General features: G+C 33.5%; 1 protein-coding gene across 1 annotated transcript; it reads left to right on the top strand.

Moving 5' to 3' along the window:
- Positions 1 to 947: 947 nt before the first annotated feature.
- Positions 948 to 13,895, top strand: LOC123535200 (uncharacterized). The gene is made up of 5 exons (XM_045317762.2): positions 948 to 1,079; positions 9,404 to 9,676; positions 10,306 to 10,457; positions 10,899 to 11,441; positions 12,325 to 13,895. The coding sequence occupies exons 3-5, from the start codon at positions 10,309 to 10,311 to the stop codon at positions 12,773 to 12,775; spliced, it is 1,143 nt and encodes a 380-aa protein (XP_045173697.2). The 5' UTR covers positions 948 to 1,079; positions 9,404 to 9,676; positions 10,306 to 10,308; the 3' UTR covers positions 12,776 to 13,895.
- The last annotated feature ends 983 nt before the right edge of the window (positions 13,896 to 14,878 follow it).

The raw sequence follows: 14,878 nt of genomic DNA, 5'->3' as shown, positions 1-14,878 counted from the left end.
AATGTTGCCTTTGACAAACTTGCTACTTTCAATCCATATATTATTTAATTAATTACAGATCAGGATGTGGTCGTGAAAACCGTGATGATGAGATGTAAGCTTTCTGCAGATGCATGCTACTGATAGTTGATCAGAATGTATTCTGTCATGCACAATGATTTAGTTTACAGTAAATAAATCATTATATTTCCAAGATCTAACCTACTGATTGTTACAGAACCGCCTCGGTAGCCTAATGGTACAGCACCCACTTCGAGTGGGATATGGTGGGGGTCGATGTCTGGCAGCGTCATACCAAAGACGTGAAAATATTTACAAGTGGCTGCCGCATAAAGAGTATAGTACTAAGACAGGTCAGCCCGATGTCAGTATAATTTGACTGGATTGGATATAATGTCACGTGTCTACGGGAAGCAGCTCTATAAATTTGGGCATTGTATTCACACCGTCGTTTATATGACTGATAAAGTTTGAAAATAGACGCTATACCCGAACGCACGCACGCATACACACTAATTTTTAAAGACGGAAATGACCTAAAAACTTGAAATAACTTTTTAACTCAAACATGTGACATAAGTTAAGAAGCTGCTTGCCGATGACTATAAACCATTTTAAAACATTTGTGGCTGACCCGTGTAAAGAAGTGATTAAATTAATAATTTCAATCATTAAAATTCATTTATTAAAATATTTAAGAAAATGACCGTATGATAAAGTAGCCCGATAGAAACAAAGTCTTTTCCCGTTTAGAAAAGATTACACTAAAAAACTTGCATACTGATACAAACTGAACAATTGTTTACTAGTCATTGCATTCAGTATTTGTTAGACATAATGTGAGTGATTCAATACCTTTTATAGAATGAGACATCTCATAAATGATAAAAACATTACACGCCCGTCGGATGAATCCTGTTCAGTATGAAATATTATCAATAGTTTTGCTCAAATCTAAATATAAATCATATTAATATATCGTTTGATTATGATAATCACGTACGAAACCAAGCTATGTAATAGTTCAGGTTTTCATATTAAAGTGGTGATATTGTTTCCTTGTGTTCTTCTTTGATGAGGTGAGTAAACATTTATTTACATACATATATATATATTTTTCTAACTTCAAACTTTGATTCTTTGGTTGTTAAATTTATATTTAAACATTAAAATGTTTATTTTGAGTGAAACTAGTACACAATATTAAGTGATCATTTATCATAAACTTTAACTGCATACAAAGACACGAATGTTGCCACTGTGTTAGGTAAAATGTGACTGTCCAGCAAGCAACGTAACGTTACTTTGATAATGTTCCGCAAGTGTGACATTGACCTTTGATCTGACTAAGACTTGCATCGGATAAATGAATGTTTCTGTCAAATTGAGGTATAGATAAATTAAGACAGGACAAGAAAATTATTTAAAATACTTTAGTGCTTCCATGACCTTTGACCTATGGATTTGAGTCTTACTTGTCGAGTGTGTGAAATTGACGTGCAAGCAAGGGATCTGGGCATTTCGCTTGAATTGTGTCTTATTATGGTGAACGAGCGTGCTAAGTTTTTGAAACACCTATCCATGGAACACATCCAGAATGCTCCGAACAAAACCGGAGGAACTGATATTTGCATTATCCAACTGTTTATATGTTGCAGTTGTAAAACTGGATGTTGACAATATTGCTGTTTTACAACCTTTGTGGTCTGTCTGAAAGTATAACGCAAGCTATTCAAATGCAACTTTATGTTGACTTTATTAATGCTTAGGCTTATCAAAGTCATATCAAGACATCAGGAATCTTTATATCTAAAATATTTTAGGGACATTTGTTGTGAACGAATGGTTCATTTCAAAGACTTTTCATATCTTGTTCTTCACTGTGGGCTCGAAACATCGTTTAGGCTCAGAACTGTTCACGTGAAGAAGCCATCCAGCTGACATATGGAAGGTTGTTGGCTCCACAAAGGTGCCCGCTCTTGATGAAACAATGTCTGGATGGCCACCTGGTATCGTCCTCCGCCATAAAAGCCTTAAAATGTCGCTAAATGACCTACACTGTGTCGTCGTGCATTTAAACGTAACACAGACAAAAACAAATTGAAGTATAAAGTATCATACTTTCAAAACAAACGTAAGAAATTCGTATGTTTGTGGGACATTGTACGCTGTCATATACCTCGTACATTCCCTTGAATTATTGTTGATTTAAGACGATTAGTTTTTAGGACAGTATGCTGTCAAATCAAGCTAGTTTCAGTTTAGGATCAAACATGATACATATTTCACAACAAATATGAGCCGCACCACGAGAAAAACAAACATAGTGCGTTAGCGATCATACTGTTCGCTAACGGTTTCTCTAATTGCAATAGGGTTGAAAGCGAACAGTATGAATCCAGATCTGACTGCGCGGATGCGCAGGCTGGTCTGGATCCATGCTGGTCGCAAACGCACTATGTTGGTTTTCTCAAGGTGTGGCTCAGTTATAATCCTTAAACCTAAGGAGATAGAAATATACTGTTAAATGCACATGAAATGTACTTAAATATATATCTATATTAAATGCACATGAAATGTACTTAAATATATATCTATAGTCTGCCCTACATTCGTAAAACTGACATAATAACTTAAATAAACTCTTCTCATATGTAAAGAATGACTTCTATTTTAAGTTAATTTAACTTGCTTACCACCTCTCTTTTTCATACATTTCGTGATCACAAGTCAAAAGTTCATTTTGAATATTCAGACAGACATCCTTAATATTCACGTTGGGTGTTATATTTGATTTCTTACCCAAACGTACCTGTCATATATATATATATATATATATATATATATATATATATATATATATATATATATATATATATATAAGCATAAAAGCTTCAGTAAACAAATTAACATTCATATCAAGATTAATACAGTATCTGGAACGTGGGAAAGAGTGAAACTTAATGCACTTACATTGAAAATCCATGTTAAGATACACCATTAATCGTAATCATCATCGGGCGTACTAATTGGATTAGTCGTGCAGAAACTTTATCTAAAAGTTTAAATATTGATAAGTTTCTGTATGCAGGCTATTGCTGAAATAAATTAAAGATAAATATCTAAATTTATTAGACAGCGTTTTATATGAAAAGCATATTATATCAGCTTTTGCACATTTAATTTGTTTGGAAAATAGTAAGAATCCAGTGCTGGCAATCATACTTAAAAACAGTAAATTGTTACAGTAACTGTTTATCATCCCTTTGGAGAAAGGTTCATGTTCTAATTTATAGGAAACAAAAAAGGTCATTTAACAATGAACTAAACATATGTACTTATACCATTTACACTGAACAAATGTTCTTACGCGGTACTTTATAAATTACGAATCCCTTTGCAACTGGTCCGAGAGCTCACGGGCTTTTATTGCAACAATTGAGGCCAAAAGAAGTTTATACATTTTTGGAAACAATATTTCATATCCTCCATGAAAACCCATTTCTTAAGTGTCAAAGCCGTGCCTATCTATATTTTGTTCACTTATGTTTGTGATAGGGGAGGTAAAACTCACTTGTAAAAATTTAGGGGGTAGGGTAAAGTTTACGTCTACCAGTTTTTTCACTGTTTAATTACAGTAGCTATATGATTGTCAGTAAATGTATATATGTCAACCAATGTCAGCAAAAAGAAATTCATCAAAAAGGAATGAAGGGCCAACTTGATATTTAAGGTCAAAGGTCAAACTTATGTACAAATCACAAAAATTGTCATATTTGAAATTTATTTTTATTCTTAAAAATTAGTTTGTTATCATAAGTCACTCAGCTTTATATATGTAATGTGTATATATCAGTCAAAGTCAGAAATGTAAATCTTATTGCAAAACGTCAAGGTCAACCCTGATAACTGAAGGTCAAAGTTCATTTTCATGCAAAATTATGAAAAATGTTACGTTTACTTTTTCTAACGTTTTTAATATGTATTCACATTGTTAGTCACTGAGGTTAATTCCTTTTAATGTCTGTATGTCAGGCAAAGTCAGCAGTGCAATGGTAACCGTAAATCTGCCAAGGGTAAAGCTTTTATCAAAGGTCAAAGGTCAATGTTTTGTGAAAAATTGCATGAATAGTTTCCTGTTTGAAATATAACAGCTATTTTTGATCATTATTTGTAATTGCTCGTAATTTATTTTAATGTATATTTGTCCGACAATGTCAGTAATAAAGATATGGTCTAAAATTAGACAAGTTCAAATGTGATATTAAGGGTCAAAGGTCATTTTCAAGTAAAAGAATGGAAAAATAGCTCTTTAACTTTTCTTCTTGTTTATGATATTTTGTCGATATTAATCAACAATATCAGTTCATTTTTATGTATAAAAAGTAGGTGATATCTGATATATTATTTCAAAACATTCAAGGACAACCATAATTTCAAAGGTCAAAGGTCAAAAAAGTGAATAAAATGTGCAATAATATCACCTGTTTGTAATAATTTTTATTGTTTAAAAGTATTTGTTTTGTCATGTTAGTAACTGATCGTTGTTCATTTTACTGTATATATGTCAGACGATGTCATGGAAGAGAAAATAAGTCAAAGTCGAACCTGGTATTAAAGGTCAGGGGTCATTTTTGTGTAAAACATCAAAATGTAGCATACTTACTCATTACTTTGTTAAAAAGTAATAGCCTTGTTAGAATTTTCTGTTAGCAATTTATTTTAATGTATACATATCAAGCAAGGTCAGGAATGTAGGTCTTATCCAGATAAGGCGAAGCCAAACCTATTATCAAAGGTCAAAGGTCAAATCTGCGTGAAAATTAGCCAAAAAACTAGTATTTTTGCAATGATTTTTCGTTATTTTTTGAGGGTATTTAAAAACTATTAACTAATTATTATTCATTTTAAAGTATATATAACAGATGATATCATTCTTGAAATAATAATAAAAAATTAGTCAAGGTCAAATCTGACATAAAAGGTCAAAGGAGAGGACCTTCAAAAAAACTCGCCATTATGAAAAAAAAAAAACTGGCTGGAACAAGTTGGGGAGTAAATGCAAAGATCCTCTGTAAGTCTACACAGGCAACGTACGGTACATAGCAGAGTACGCATCAACCTCATTGGTACCTGCTTCCAAAACCAGTAAAGATAAACTGGGCAAGGTTAAATTTCAGGTCTGAGGATCATCCCGGGGCAAGGAAAACAACTCAAATAAAATAAATCGAAAAGACAGCCAACCCTGAACCATTACAGACAAGACGAGAGTACAAAGCTTTTGCCCATGCAGAGAAGGCAAAGAGACTACCATCCCACCCACTCCACTCAAAATTCGAGAGCAGAACCAAGAACAGACTGAAAAGACAGAGTCTTAACCACATCGTCAGAAAAACTGCAAAAAGGGAAAGCAGCAGCACTGGACACAGAGGCAGAGCCGCTCGAGCTTAATGAATGGGTTCCCAGACAATGTGCTCCCAAGATCAGATTGGAGGTGCCAGGAGTAGAGGAAAAGGGAAAGCAACATCAGGCTTACCAACAATCGCTTACGCTAGAAATGATCAATAATCGCTATCCAGCACACTCTTGGATCCAAGAATATACCAAAGGATCAGTGGAAAAGGCAGTTCAGAAAGCTTGGGGTGGTGCCTACATCAAATTTCAGACAGCTCCTCCTTCATACTCTCTCATACAGTCGGCAAGATATGCTCCAACTACAGATCCAGATGCAAGCCCTCACATCGGCGACACTCAAACAGTATGAGCGAGGAGAAAAGGGACAATATATTCTTAACAGACCTCAAATCAGCTCTTCAGACTCTCTCAGCAGGTTCGTCAGACAACTTAATCAGACAGCTGTTGAAAAACATCAATCTCCTGCCTGAGAACAACAATATAGCATTTCGATAGATTCCTGCACATGTGGGCATAGCTGGAAATGAAGCTGCGCACAAACTTGCAAAGACAGCAACCAGGCAAATACAGTCCCACCCTCCAACTTTATACACAGAAGCTCAGACTCTGTGGAAGGACAGCTTTGCGTCAGACTGGAAGAACATAAATGGAGGTTACCTGCCAAATCAGGACTGTCTACACAAGCTTAACAGCCAATTAACTGTCTTGTGTCTGCGCACTGAAGACTGTGGCCTGAGAAAACATATGAAGAAGCTGGGAGTTGCAGAGAAAGCTAAATGTCAGTGCGGATCAGAGGAACAAACACCGTTTCACATTCTTCAGAGCTGTTCCTATCTGGAAGAAGCACGCCAGAAAGTTTGGCCAACAGACATCCCATTTGAGACCAAGCCATGGAGAGATATAAGCGACCTGCAGAATACGGTGCAGTTCATTCCCGCATCTAATCATAAACTATAAAACGGCCATAAGAAGATGGAAGGCAGTAAGGAAGTAAGTAAGTAAAGGCTAACATTAAAATGAATTAACATCAAGTTACAACAAGATATGTTTGAACAAAGAAACAAAATAACAGTGCTATCTTTTGAATTTATTACCCGAAAATGAATTTTAAACTTTACCATCAGGGCTGATCTAGATCCATGTCTTATAATATCTCCATTGTTGATATTGATCCATATATATACATGTATGAAACCTCAAGGAATGACCATAAGATATTGATAATGACAAAATACCTTTAAACAATGAAAAGTATTGCAAAAATGCTATTTTTTGCGATCTTTCACGCGAATTTCACCTTTTACCTTTGATATAAGCTTTACCAATCACTCTTTTTGAAATTAGATCTGCATTGCTGACATTGATTTACAAATAAACATAAGACAGAACTATTTTCAATGAATAAAATGACAAGATAATTTGTAGCGAAGAAGAAATTAAAAATGCTGTATTTTGAATTTTTACATGAAAATGACATTTGACCTTTAATGTCAGGTTTGACCTTGACCTTTTTTTTTTTCATTATTATTTCAACAGTGATATTGTCAGTGGTATATACTTTAAAATGAATACTAATCAGTTTTACTAGTAGTGACAGAAATAACCTACGCAATAAAGAATCAAAGCCTTGAAATGTCTGATGGTTGCGGGTTTTTGGTAGATTTAGTTTCTGTTTAAATGCCAGTCAATGAATATAACTGAATGAGAAACAAATACAAATTTAATGTGCCTCATACCTTAGATGAACTCTGCCTGACTCAGCTTGTGATGTACCCATGGGCTGGAATACCTTATCATTGATAGATCTTATATTATCTAAATGGTTAGTGTGAGTGGATACAGGTTGAATAAGAACTGCTTGTTCATTGATAATTCATCCGCACTGTTCATGAATGGGACTATTTTGTGCAGCACATGAACATCTTTTGGATGTGATTCGGAATAAGATAAAGATGCTTTGATTGTCAGAAATACACTTTTAACTTCGGTAGCGGGATAAACCCGCAACCAAAAATCATTGCAAAATTCTTGTTATTTTGCGAATTCTTACACAAATTTGACCTTTGACCTTTGATAATAGGTTTGCCTTTGACTTATAATGATAAGACCTATATTGCTGACCTTGCTTGACATGTATATCTTAAAGTAAATTGCTAACAGTGAATTATAACAACAAGTTATTTTTGATCAAAGTAATGAGTATTTGGTAAAGGTTGTGATTTTTTATACAAAAGTGACCCCTGACCTCCAATACCAGGTTTGACCTTGACTTATTTTCTCTTCCATGACATTGTCTGACATATATTAAGTAAAATAAACAACGATCAATTACTAAAATGACAAAACAAATACTTTTAAACAACAAAAATTATTACAAATTGGTGATATTTTTGCAACATTTTACTCATTTTTTTACCTTTGACCTTTAAAATTATGGTTCACCGTGAATGTTTTGAAATAATATATGCATACCAGACATCTCCTACATTTCATACATTAAAATGAACTGATATTGTTGATTAATATCAACAAAATATCATTAACAAGAAGAAAATTTAAAGAGCTATTTTTTCATTCTTTTATTTGAAAATGACCTTTGACCCTTAATATCACATTTGAACTTGTCTGATTTTAGACGATATCTTTATTACTGACATTGTCGGACATATATACATTAAAATAAATTACGAGCAATTACAAATAATGATCAGAAAAAGCTGTTATATTTCAAACAGGAAACTATTCATGCAATTTTTCACAAAAAAATGACCTTTGACCTTTGATAAAAGCTTTACCCTTGGCAGTTTTAGGGTTACCTTTGTACTGCTGACTTTGCCTGACATACAGACATTAAAAGGAATTAACTTCAGTGACTAACAATGTGAATACATATTAAAAACGTTAGAAAAAGTAAATGTAACATTTTTCATAATTTTGCATGAAAATGAACTTTGACCTTCAATTATCAGGGTTGACCTTGACGTTTTGCAATAAGATTTGCATTTCTGACTTTGACTGATATATACACATTACATATATAAAGCTGAGTGACTTATGATAACAAACTAATTTTTAAGAATAAAAATGAATTTCAAATATGCCAATTTTTGTGATTTGTACATACATTTGACCTTTGACCTTAAATATCAAGTTTGCCCATCATTCCTTTTTGATGAATTTCTTTTTGCTGACATTGGTTGACATATATACATTTACTGACAATCATATAGCTACTGTAATTAAACAGTGAAAAAAACTGGTAGACGTAAACTTTACCCTACCCCCTAAATGTTTACAAGTGAGTTTTACCTCCCCTATCACAAACATAAGTGAACAAAATATAGATAGGCACGGCTTTGACACTTAAGAAATGGGTTTTCATGGAGGATATGAAATATTGTTTCCAAAAATGTATAAACTTCTTTTGGCCTCAATTGTTGCAATAAAAGTCCGTGAGCTCTCGGACCAAACGAGTGACCGTATTGTTTTGTTGTGGCTTACGTTAAAAATATTCTAATAATCAGAGGTCAAAATGTTTTAAAAAGTCGAACTTCGGAGTCAAACAATTTTAAACATTAAACTGTCTCCGCCCATTTTTGAAAAGTCACATGTGTTAAAGTAGATATTCATGTATTGCTTTTATAAACGAGCGAATTTTGTAGCAAGAACAGAGACTTATAACAAAAGCACAAAAGCATCATAAAATTCATCGTTATTCTGCTGATGAGCATATTTGTATTAAATATGTCCGTTCTGGGCGGCGGGAAAATGACATGAGAGCAAATGCGCAAATATTAATTTCAAGTGTCATTTTGTGATGTGGTGACACAAAACATAAATGTTGTACGCGGTTTCTTGGCCCAATATACATCATACGAGTACCTTTAAATAGCATGGGCCAGTTTCGTACTGTGGCACGTTTTTCTGAATAAAATAGGCTGACGAAGTTGAAAGGCATTCATAATCAACTGTTTATTTATGTTTACAGGTCAAAGGATTCTCAGGAACGGATTATAGTTTGGCCAAATAAATGAAAGCTCGGATCGATTTTCCTAGCTGCATAAAGACGGTTGGGTTTTAAATCCATCTAGATTCAGCTAAAATTTGCGAAGGAACGAAAACGATTATTAGTCATTTTCCTTGGGGCTCAAAGATTAACAGAGTTTGTGACGTGTCTGCACAATAACTTTGCCATCCAGGAAGGGTTCCTTATATTGAGTTTTCGTATCATGCACAACAGCCACAGACCCCTACCGGAAAGGTCGTGTTCACACTGAAGATCAAATATTTTAGATCATTTTTTCTCAGTCTTTATTCATATATCTCGTAGTGAACATTTTTGATATAACCCTCTCAGGAATATTTATATAATATGTCTATATAAAATGAACTATCTAAGTATTAATGTATTCAACTTTTGCATACTACAATTAGAATAAGTTGAAATTCGTTTTACTTCTACTTCAAATGATATTTTGTGCACGTGTTTCGAGAAGGGAACTGAAAATGTCTTCGAGATAGCTGGAACTTTGATATAAGCGACTTCGCGATAGCGTGTTTAAATTGTATCACCAGCCTCTTCATATTAAGTTTGGGGTTTTCCAAAATAAATAAAACATTAAAGACTTCACATAACGTCATGCAATACATTGTACTTTGGCATCGGAAACATAAGTTTATTTCATAAAGTCTAACTTAATCTAAAAAAAATATTGCGAGGACAATAATCATAGCAGTAATACATTAGCAAGTCTAAGTTGTGATAAGTAGTTTCTGTAGAGTACTGTAATAAATTCACTGAAATATATGTTACAAAAAGCTGTCTAACTAATTAATCGCTTAAACATACGTACAGAATTCTGATGTGAATGTGTTCATAATTTCATACAGAGAATGGGAAACTTTATTTGGAATATACAGATAACATTCGTCTTGTTTTATGGTACCGATATTGTGCAAGGATCAGTTAAAAAGGGAGTTGCCATTGCTCCAAAAGCCTTTCTCTGTGATGATTTCAAAGCATTGAACAACGTAGCGTGGTGGTAAGTGATTCTCTTCATTGTTCACACCTTAGTAATAATAATTTAGAGTCTTAACAAATATCTTATGATGATGCACACTCTAACTGATGAATTCTAAAAAATATTCATTTAGACATAACATATCAGTTTCCCTTATTGTAAATATTTTCGTTGAAACTTTTTTTTAAAATTAATTAAACATAAATCTGGTATATGCATTATGTACAGTTTTATACCTTACCCTATTTCAAAAATGAAGTAAATTAATTTTGAAAAAAGAAGTGATATTGTTAATCGAGCATTTTGACTACAAAAATGAGTTTTCCGCGCTTCTGAAGGCGATGAGCTATAACATGTACCTTATAAGTTGAATAATTAATTATGACACAGCTAAAATTACAATTTCAGGTTATTTAAATACCATACGAACATTTCAAAGGTGCTGTTCATGTATTCTTTCAGGTATAACTGGGGTGCCAATATAGATAAAATACGAAACTATAGTGGATGTGTCAACGTTAGCCAACACGCAGATACCCACGTACCAATGACATGGGGATATGGGCACTATTTTTCGAGATATTATATTTACGATCAGGCGGAGTTTCTTTTGGGTTTCAACGAGCCGAATCACAAAGCTCAATCAAATATTAAGCCGGAAGATGCTGCTAAGTACTGGAGAGAGGTTGAAGCGCTTGCTGACGGAAGACCAGTTGTGAGCCCAGCAGCCGCTCCATGTGCATCCGGTTGCAATGGTGACACAAAAGAATGGTTTGATCAGTTCTTTAAAAGCTGTAATGACTGTAGAGTGGACTACTTAGCTACTCATGTATATAGCTGTAATGCTGATAAAACAATGGCGTTCTTAGAAGGTTTGTACAAATTGTATAATCTAACGATCTGGCTAACGGAGTTTGCGTGTCCTAGAAAGACAAATCCACTGCGACAGCTGAAGTACATGAAGGAGGTGTTGCCGAAGCTTGAAGAAGCACCATACATCTTCAGGTAAATCTGTGTTCATTAGAAGCATACACAGCACAATACTATTAAAAATCTTACATTCAAAAACCTGTTAAATGAAAATTTGTACTGTTTAAATTTTCAATAGGCTTGTAATGAAATAGTTCCTCTTGTTGAAACCACTAAACTTTCTATATATAAAGAAAGAAAAACATATATATTGCAGTGATACAAAGGCTTTTAAATTATAACATTACTTACATTAAGACCTCCGTGCGTTCTTGAACTCTTGGGTTTACTATATTTTCTCGTCTTTGGGATCATAGTTCAGCTTAAGCGTGTGCGATGTTGCATATATCTTGACTCTCATTCTTGAACTCTTGGGTTATTATATTTTCTCGTCTATGGTTTCATAGTTCAGCTTAAGCCGGTTATAGGGTGTGTGTGCGATGTTGCACATTTCACGATTTCTCATGCAAATACTCAGACCGACATACTAATATTTTGCTTGGTTGCCTTCAGCGCTTTTCAAATAATCTCTTCTTGGTTAAGATTCCAGATGTACTCATTTGACATAAATGATTCTGATTAGACAAATACTTATAATGTTCAAATATAGCATAAGAGCTACATACTAGTACACTGTATTTCAAATACCTTGTTGAAAAGAAAATCACCGCATTGGCCTAATACTTTAATTAAAAGAACGTTCAATATCAACTTACAAATTTTTAATGCAAAAATAGAAATAAATAATATGCAGGAGTATATATAAATTAACGAAATGTGTGCAGAACAATATTCAACAATTTATCATAAAATATGCCAAGAATAATGTACTATGTTAAAATATCGAATTATTTGATTAACTTAATTGATCATACCTGTATTACCTAAGAATGAGTAAACGTGGATATTCTCTTTACAGATACGCCTGGTATGTATCTCGAGTTACAGAAAACACAGCTACTACGTTTATCCCCATGGCTGCTAGTTTACTTGAACCTGACTCCTCCAGCCTGACGGTCCTTGGGCAGTTCTATAACAATTTCACTAGTACTGACACTTCTACCAGTACCACTGGAAGCACTGTTAATAATACTACGACTACAACTACGAGCAGTTATAACACGACAATGTATAATACCACGACTAAGTCTACAAGCGATTATAACTCCACGACTGCCAGTACCGTATACAATACTACCACTATGAGTAAGAGCTACACTATTTCAACACTAAGCAAGTATGACAACACCACCATGCTAAGTACAAAGACAACAATAAATATATATATCAGCAGTGCTAAAATGATATGTGTTTCTGTAGATATTATTATATTGACCACGTGGATGTTTGTTCAGCAGCAGTTTTACTAAAATATCTAAAATAAACATCACCCGAATCTGCTCAAAAGTTGCTCATTTCAGACTACGTACATATTGCGTCTACATATACACAATCATTTAGTAAGTTTTAAATGTTACAATTTACCTTTATATACGAAGGAATGTGTCTTAATGCTTCCAACAGCTGTAGGAGCTGGAGCATGTCAGTAAGAAAGTTCAAAGACTGATGATTGCTGATTCCTGCTGAGACGGTAACATGACACTAAAGAACGCAAACGAAAATCTTGCTTTACTCGGTCTGCAAAGCGGTACAATAACGATAACTAGCATGTGCTAATTATATGTGTTACAAACTAAATAGTAGACTGGCTGCAGTGCTATAACATTTACACCTGTGTTAGCTTCGACAGATTACAGGGGAAGTAAGTTTTGCAAGCAGTTCCTGTACAAACATGTGTATTGCTCGTAGCTCTAAACAAAGCTGTTTATAATATTTACAAGGGATAACATTACATAAGAGAATCTCAACCGATACCGATATGAACCAGCCGTCAGATAAAAATAATAAGAGGCTCACATATTCATAGTTAAAATGTTTATTTTATTGCATTAAAATATGAATCCTGCCTGGAAGCTAGGCTGAAACACGTGTAAAAGATGAATATTTACAATTAGTATTTTGATGACAAAACTCATTATTATTCAAACTAAATGTTATTTTATATAATTTGTAAAATAATTTATACGTCACACAAAATTACATGGCATTTCCAGCCTAATTATTTTGTTTGCTGATTTCAAACATGAAATAGACAGATTTAACATTCTCTTGGTCATTAATACTGAATATGAATCACGTTTTCATACATATGAAACTTAACTCCGTATGAGCTTAGTATATTAGTGTGATGAACAACTGTGTTCTTTGAAACACCTGATATTAGTGTTCAAATGTTTGTTGCTTATTTCTAAGCATTTAATATTTGTTTTTATTATCACGTTTAAACACTTCCGATATTCATTTACTCAGGTGAACATGTCGTGCATATGTTGGTTTGCGTAAAGAAAGAAGCTAAGAAAAAATCATATTAGTAATCTTACAACTCGCAAACAATTTATAACTAGAATTATCAAATAAATATATAAATGATCAGATTTTAGTTGTCTGAATTTGTGTATGACGTCACACTGTTCTGTCTTCCTACTTTATGTCGTCTCTGTTGAATCATATCTGACCAGGGGCCGTATTCATAAAGCATCTTAAGTATAAGTATAAGAAATTGATTATTTACTTAAGTATTACTTAGGTTAGAAATTTATTTTACTTAAATATATTTGTTGTTCATAAAACAACTTAATAAGTAATTATTGTTTTTTATTGTGGACGAAAACATTGAAAAAAAAACAACATTAATTTCAGACAGATACAACATGCACAATTATGTTTAAAGTGCTTTTATCTGAAAACAACTCTTTAATCGTACTCACCACGCTTTTTTATTTTATGACTTAAGTCATTTCTTACGTATCTTAAGTTTTAGCTGTTTTATGACTAGGACTTAAGTTTTACTTCACACTTTAAATCACCACAAACTTAAGTAAAATCTTAAACCTAAGTCAAAACTTATATTTAAGATGCTTTATGAATACGGCCCCAGGTCGCATTTGGTATCCAAACGTGTTCAAGGCCTCGCAAAATAGTTAATATCTCGTTTTATTATAAATATGTGATTAGTTTTTAGATGTTTTTACTACCGTTGGCTCTTGAGTAGTTCTTACATAATAAAATAGAGGGCAGATCACATATGTAGGTGGTAAAATGTAACTTATCATAGAATGTCGAGTAATAGGTGCGGATCATATTAGAATAAGATATTCTTGATGCTGACTTTCATACAGTTTAGTTAAGGAATTAAAGGAATGATTGTTCTCGAATAAACATACTTCATTCTCACAATATTTGGCAATTTGCAAAACTGACAATACACATTATCAGAGATGTCGGCTTACAAACGAATAAAACGAGAAATGGTGCTTCCTTAAGATTCCCTTATTAAGGACAGTAGGCGGGGCTGATGATACGTTTTAAATATGACTGTTGTTAAAATGATCCGTTACGATTCAAGTTTTCGG

This window comes from Mercenaria mercenaria, chromosome 12 (assembly GCF_021730395.1).
Source record: "Mercenaria mercenaria strain notata chromosome 12, MADL_Memer_1, whole genome shotgun sequence".
NCBI lineage: Eukaryota > Metazoa > Mollusca > Bivalvia > Venerida > Veneridae > Mercenaria > Mercenaria mercenaria.
The sequence above is the reverse complement of the archived record's forward strand: the minus strand, read 5'-3'. Positions and strand labels throughout refer to the sequence as shown.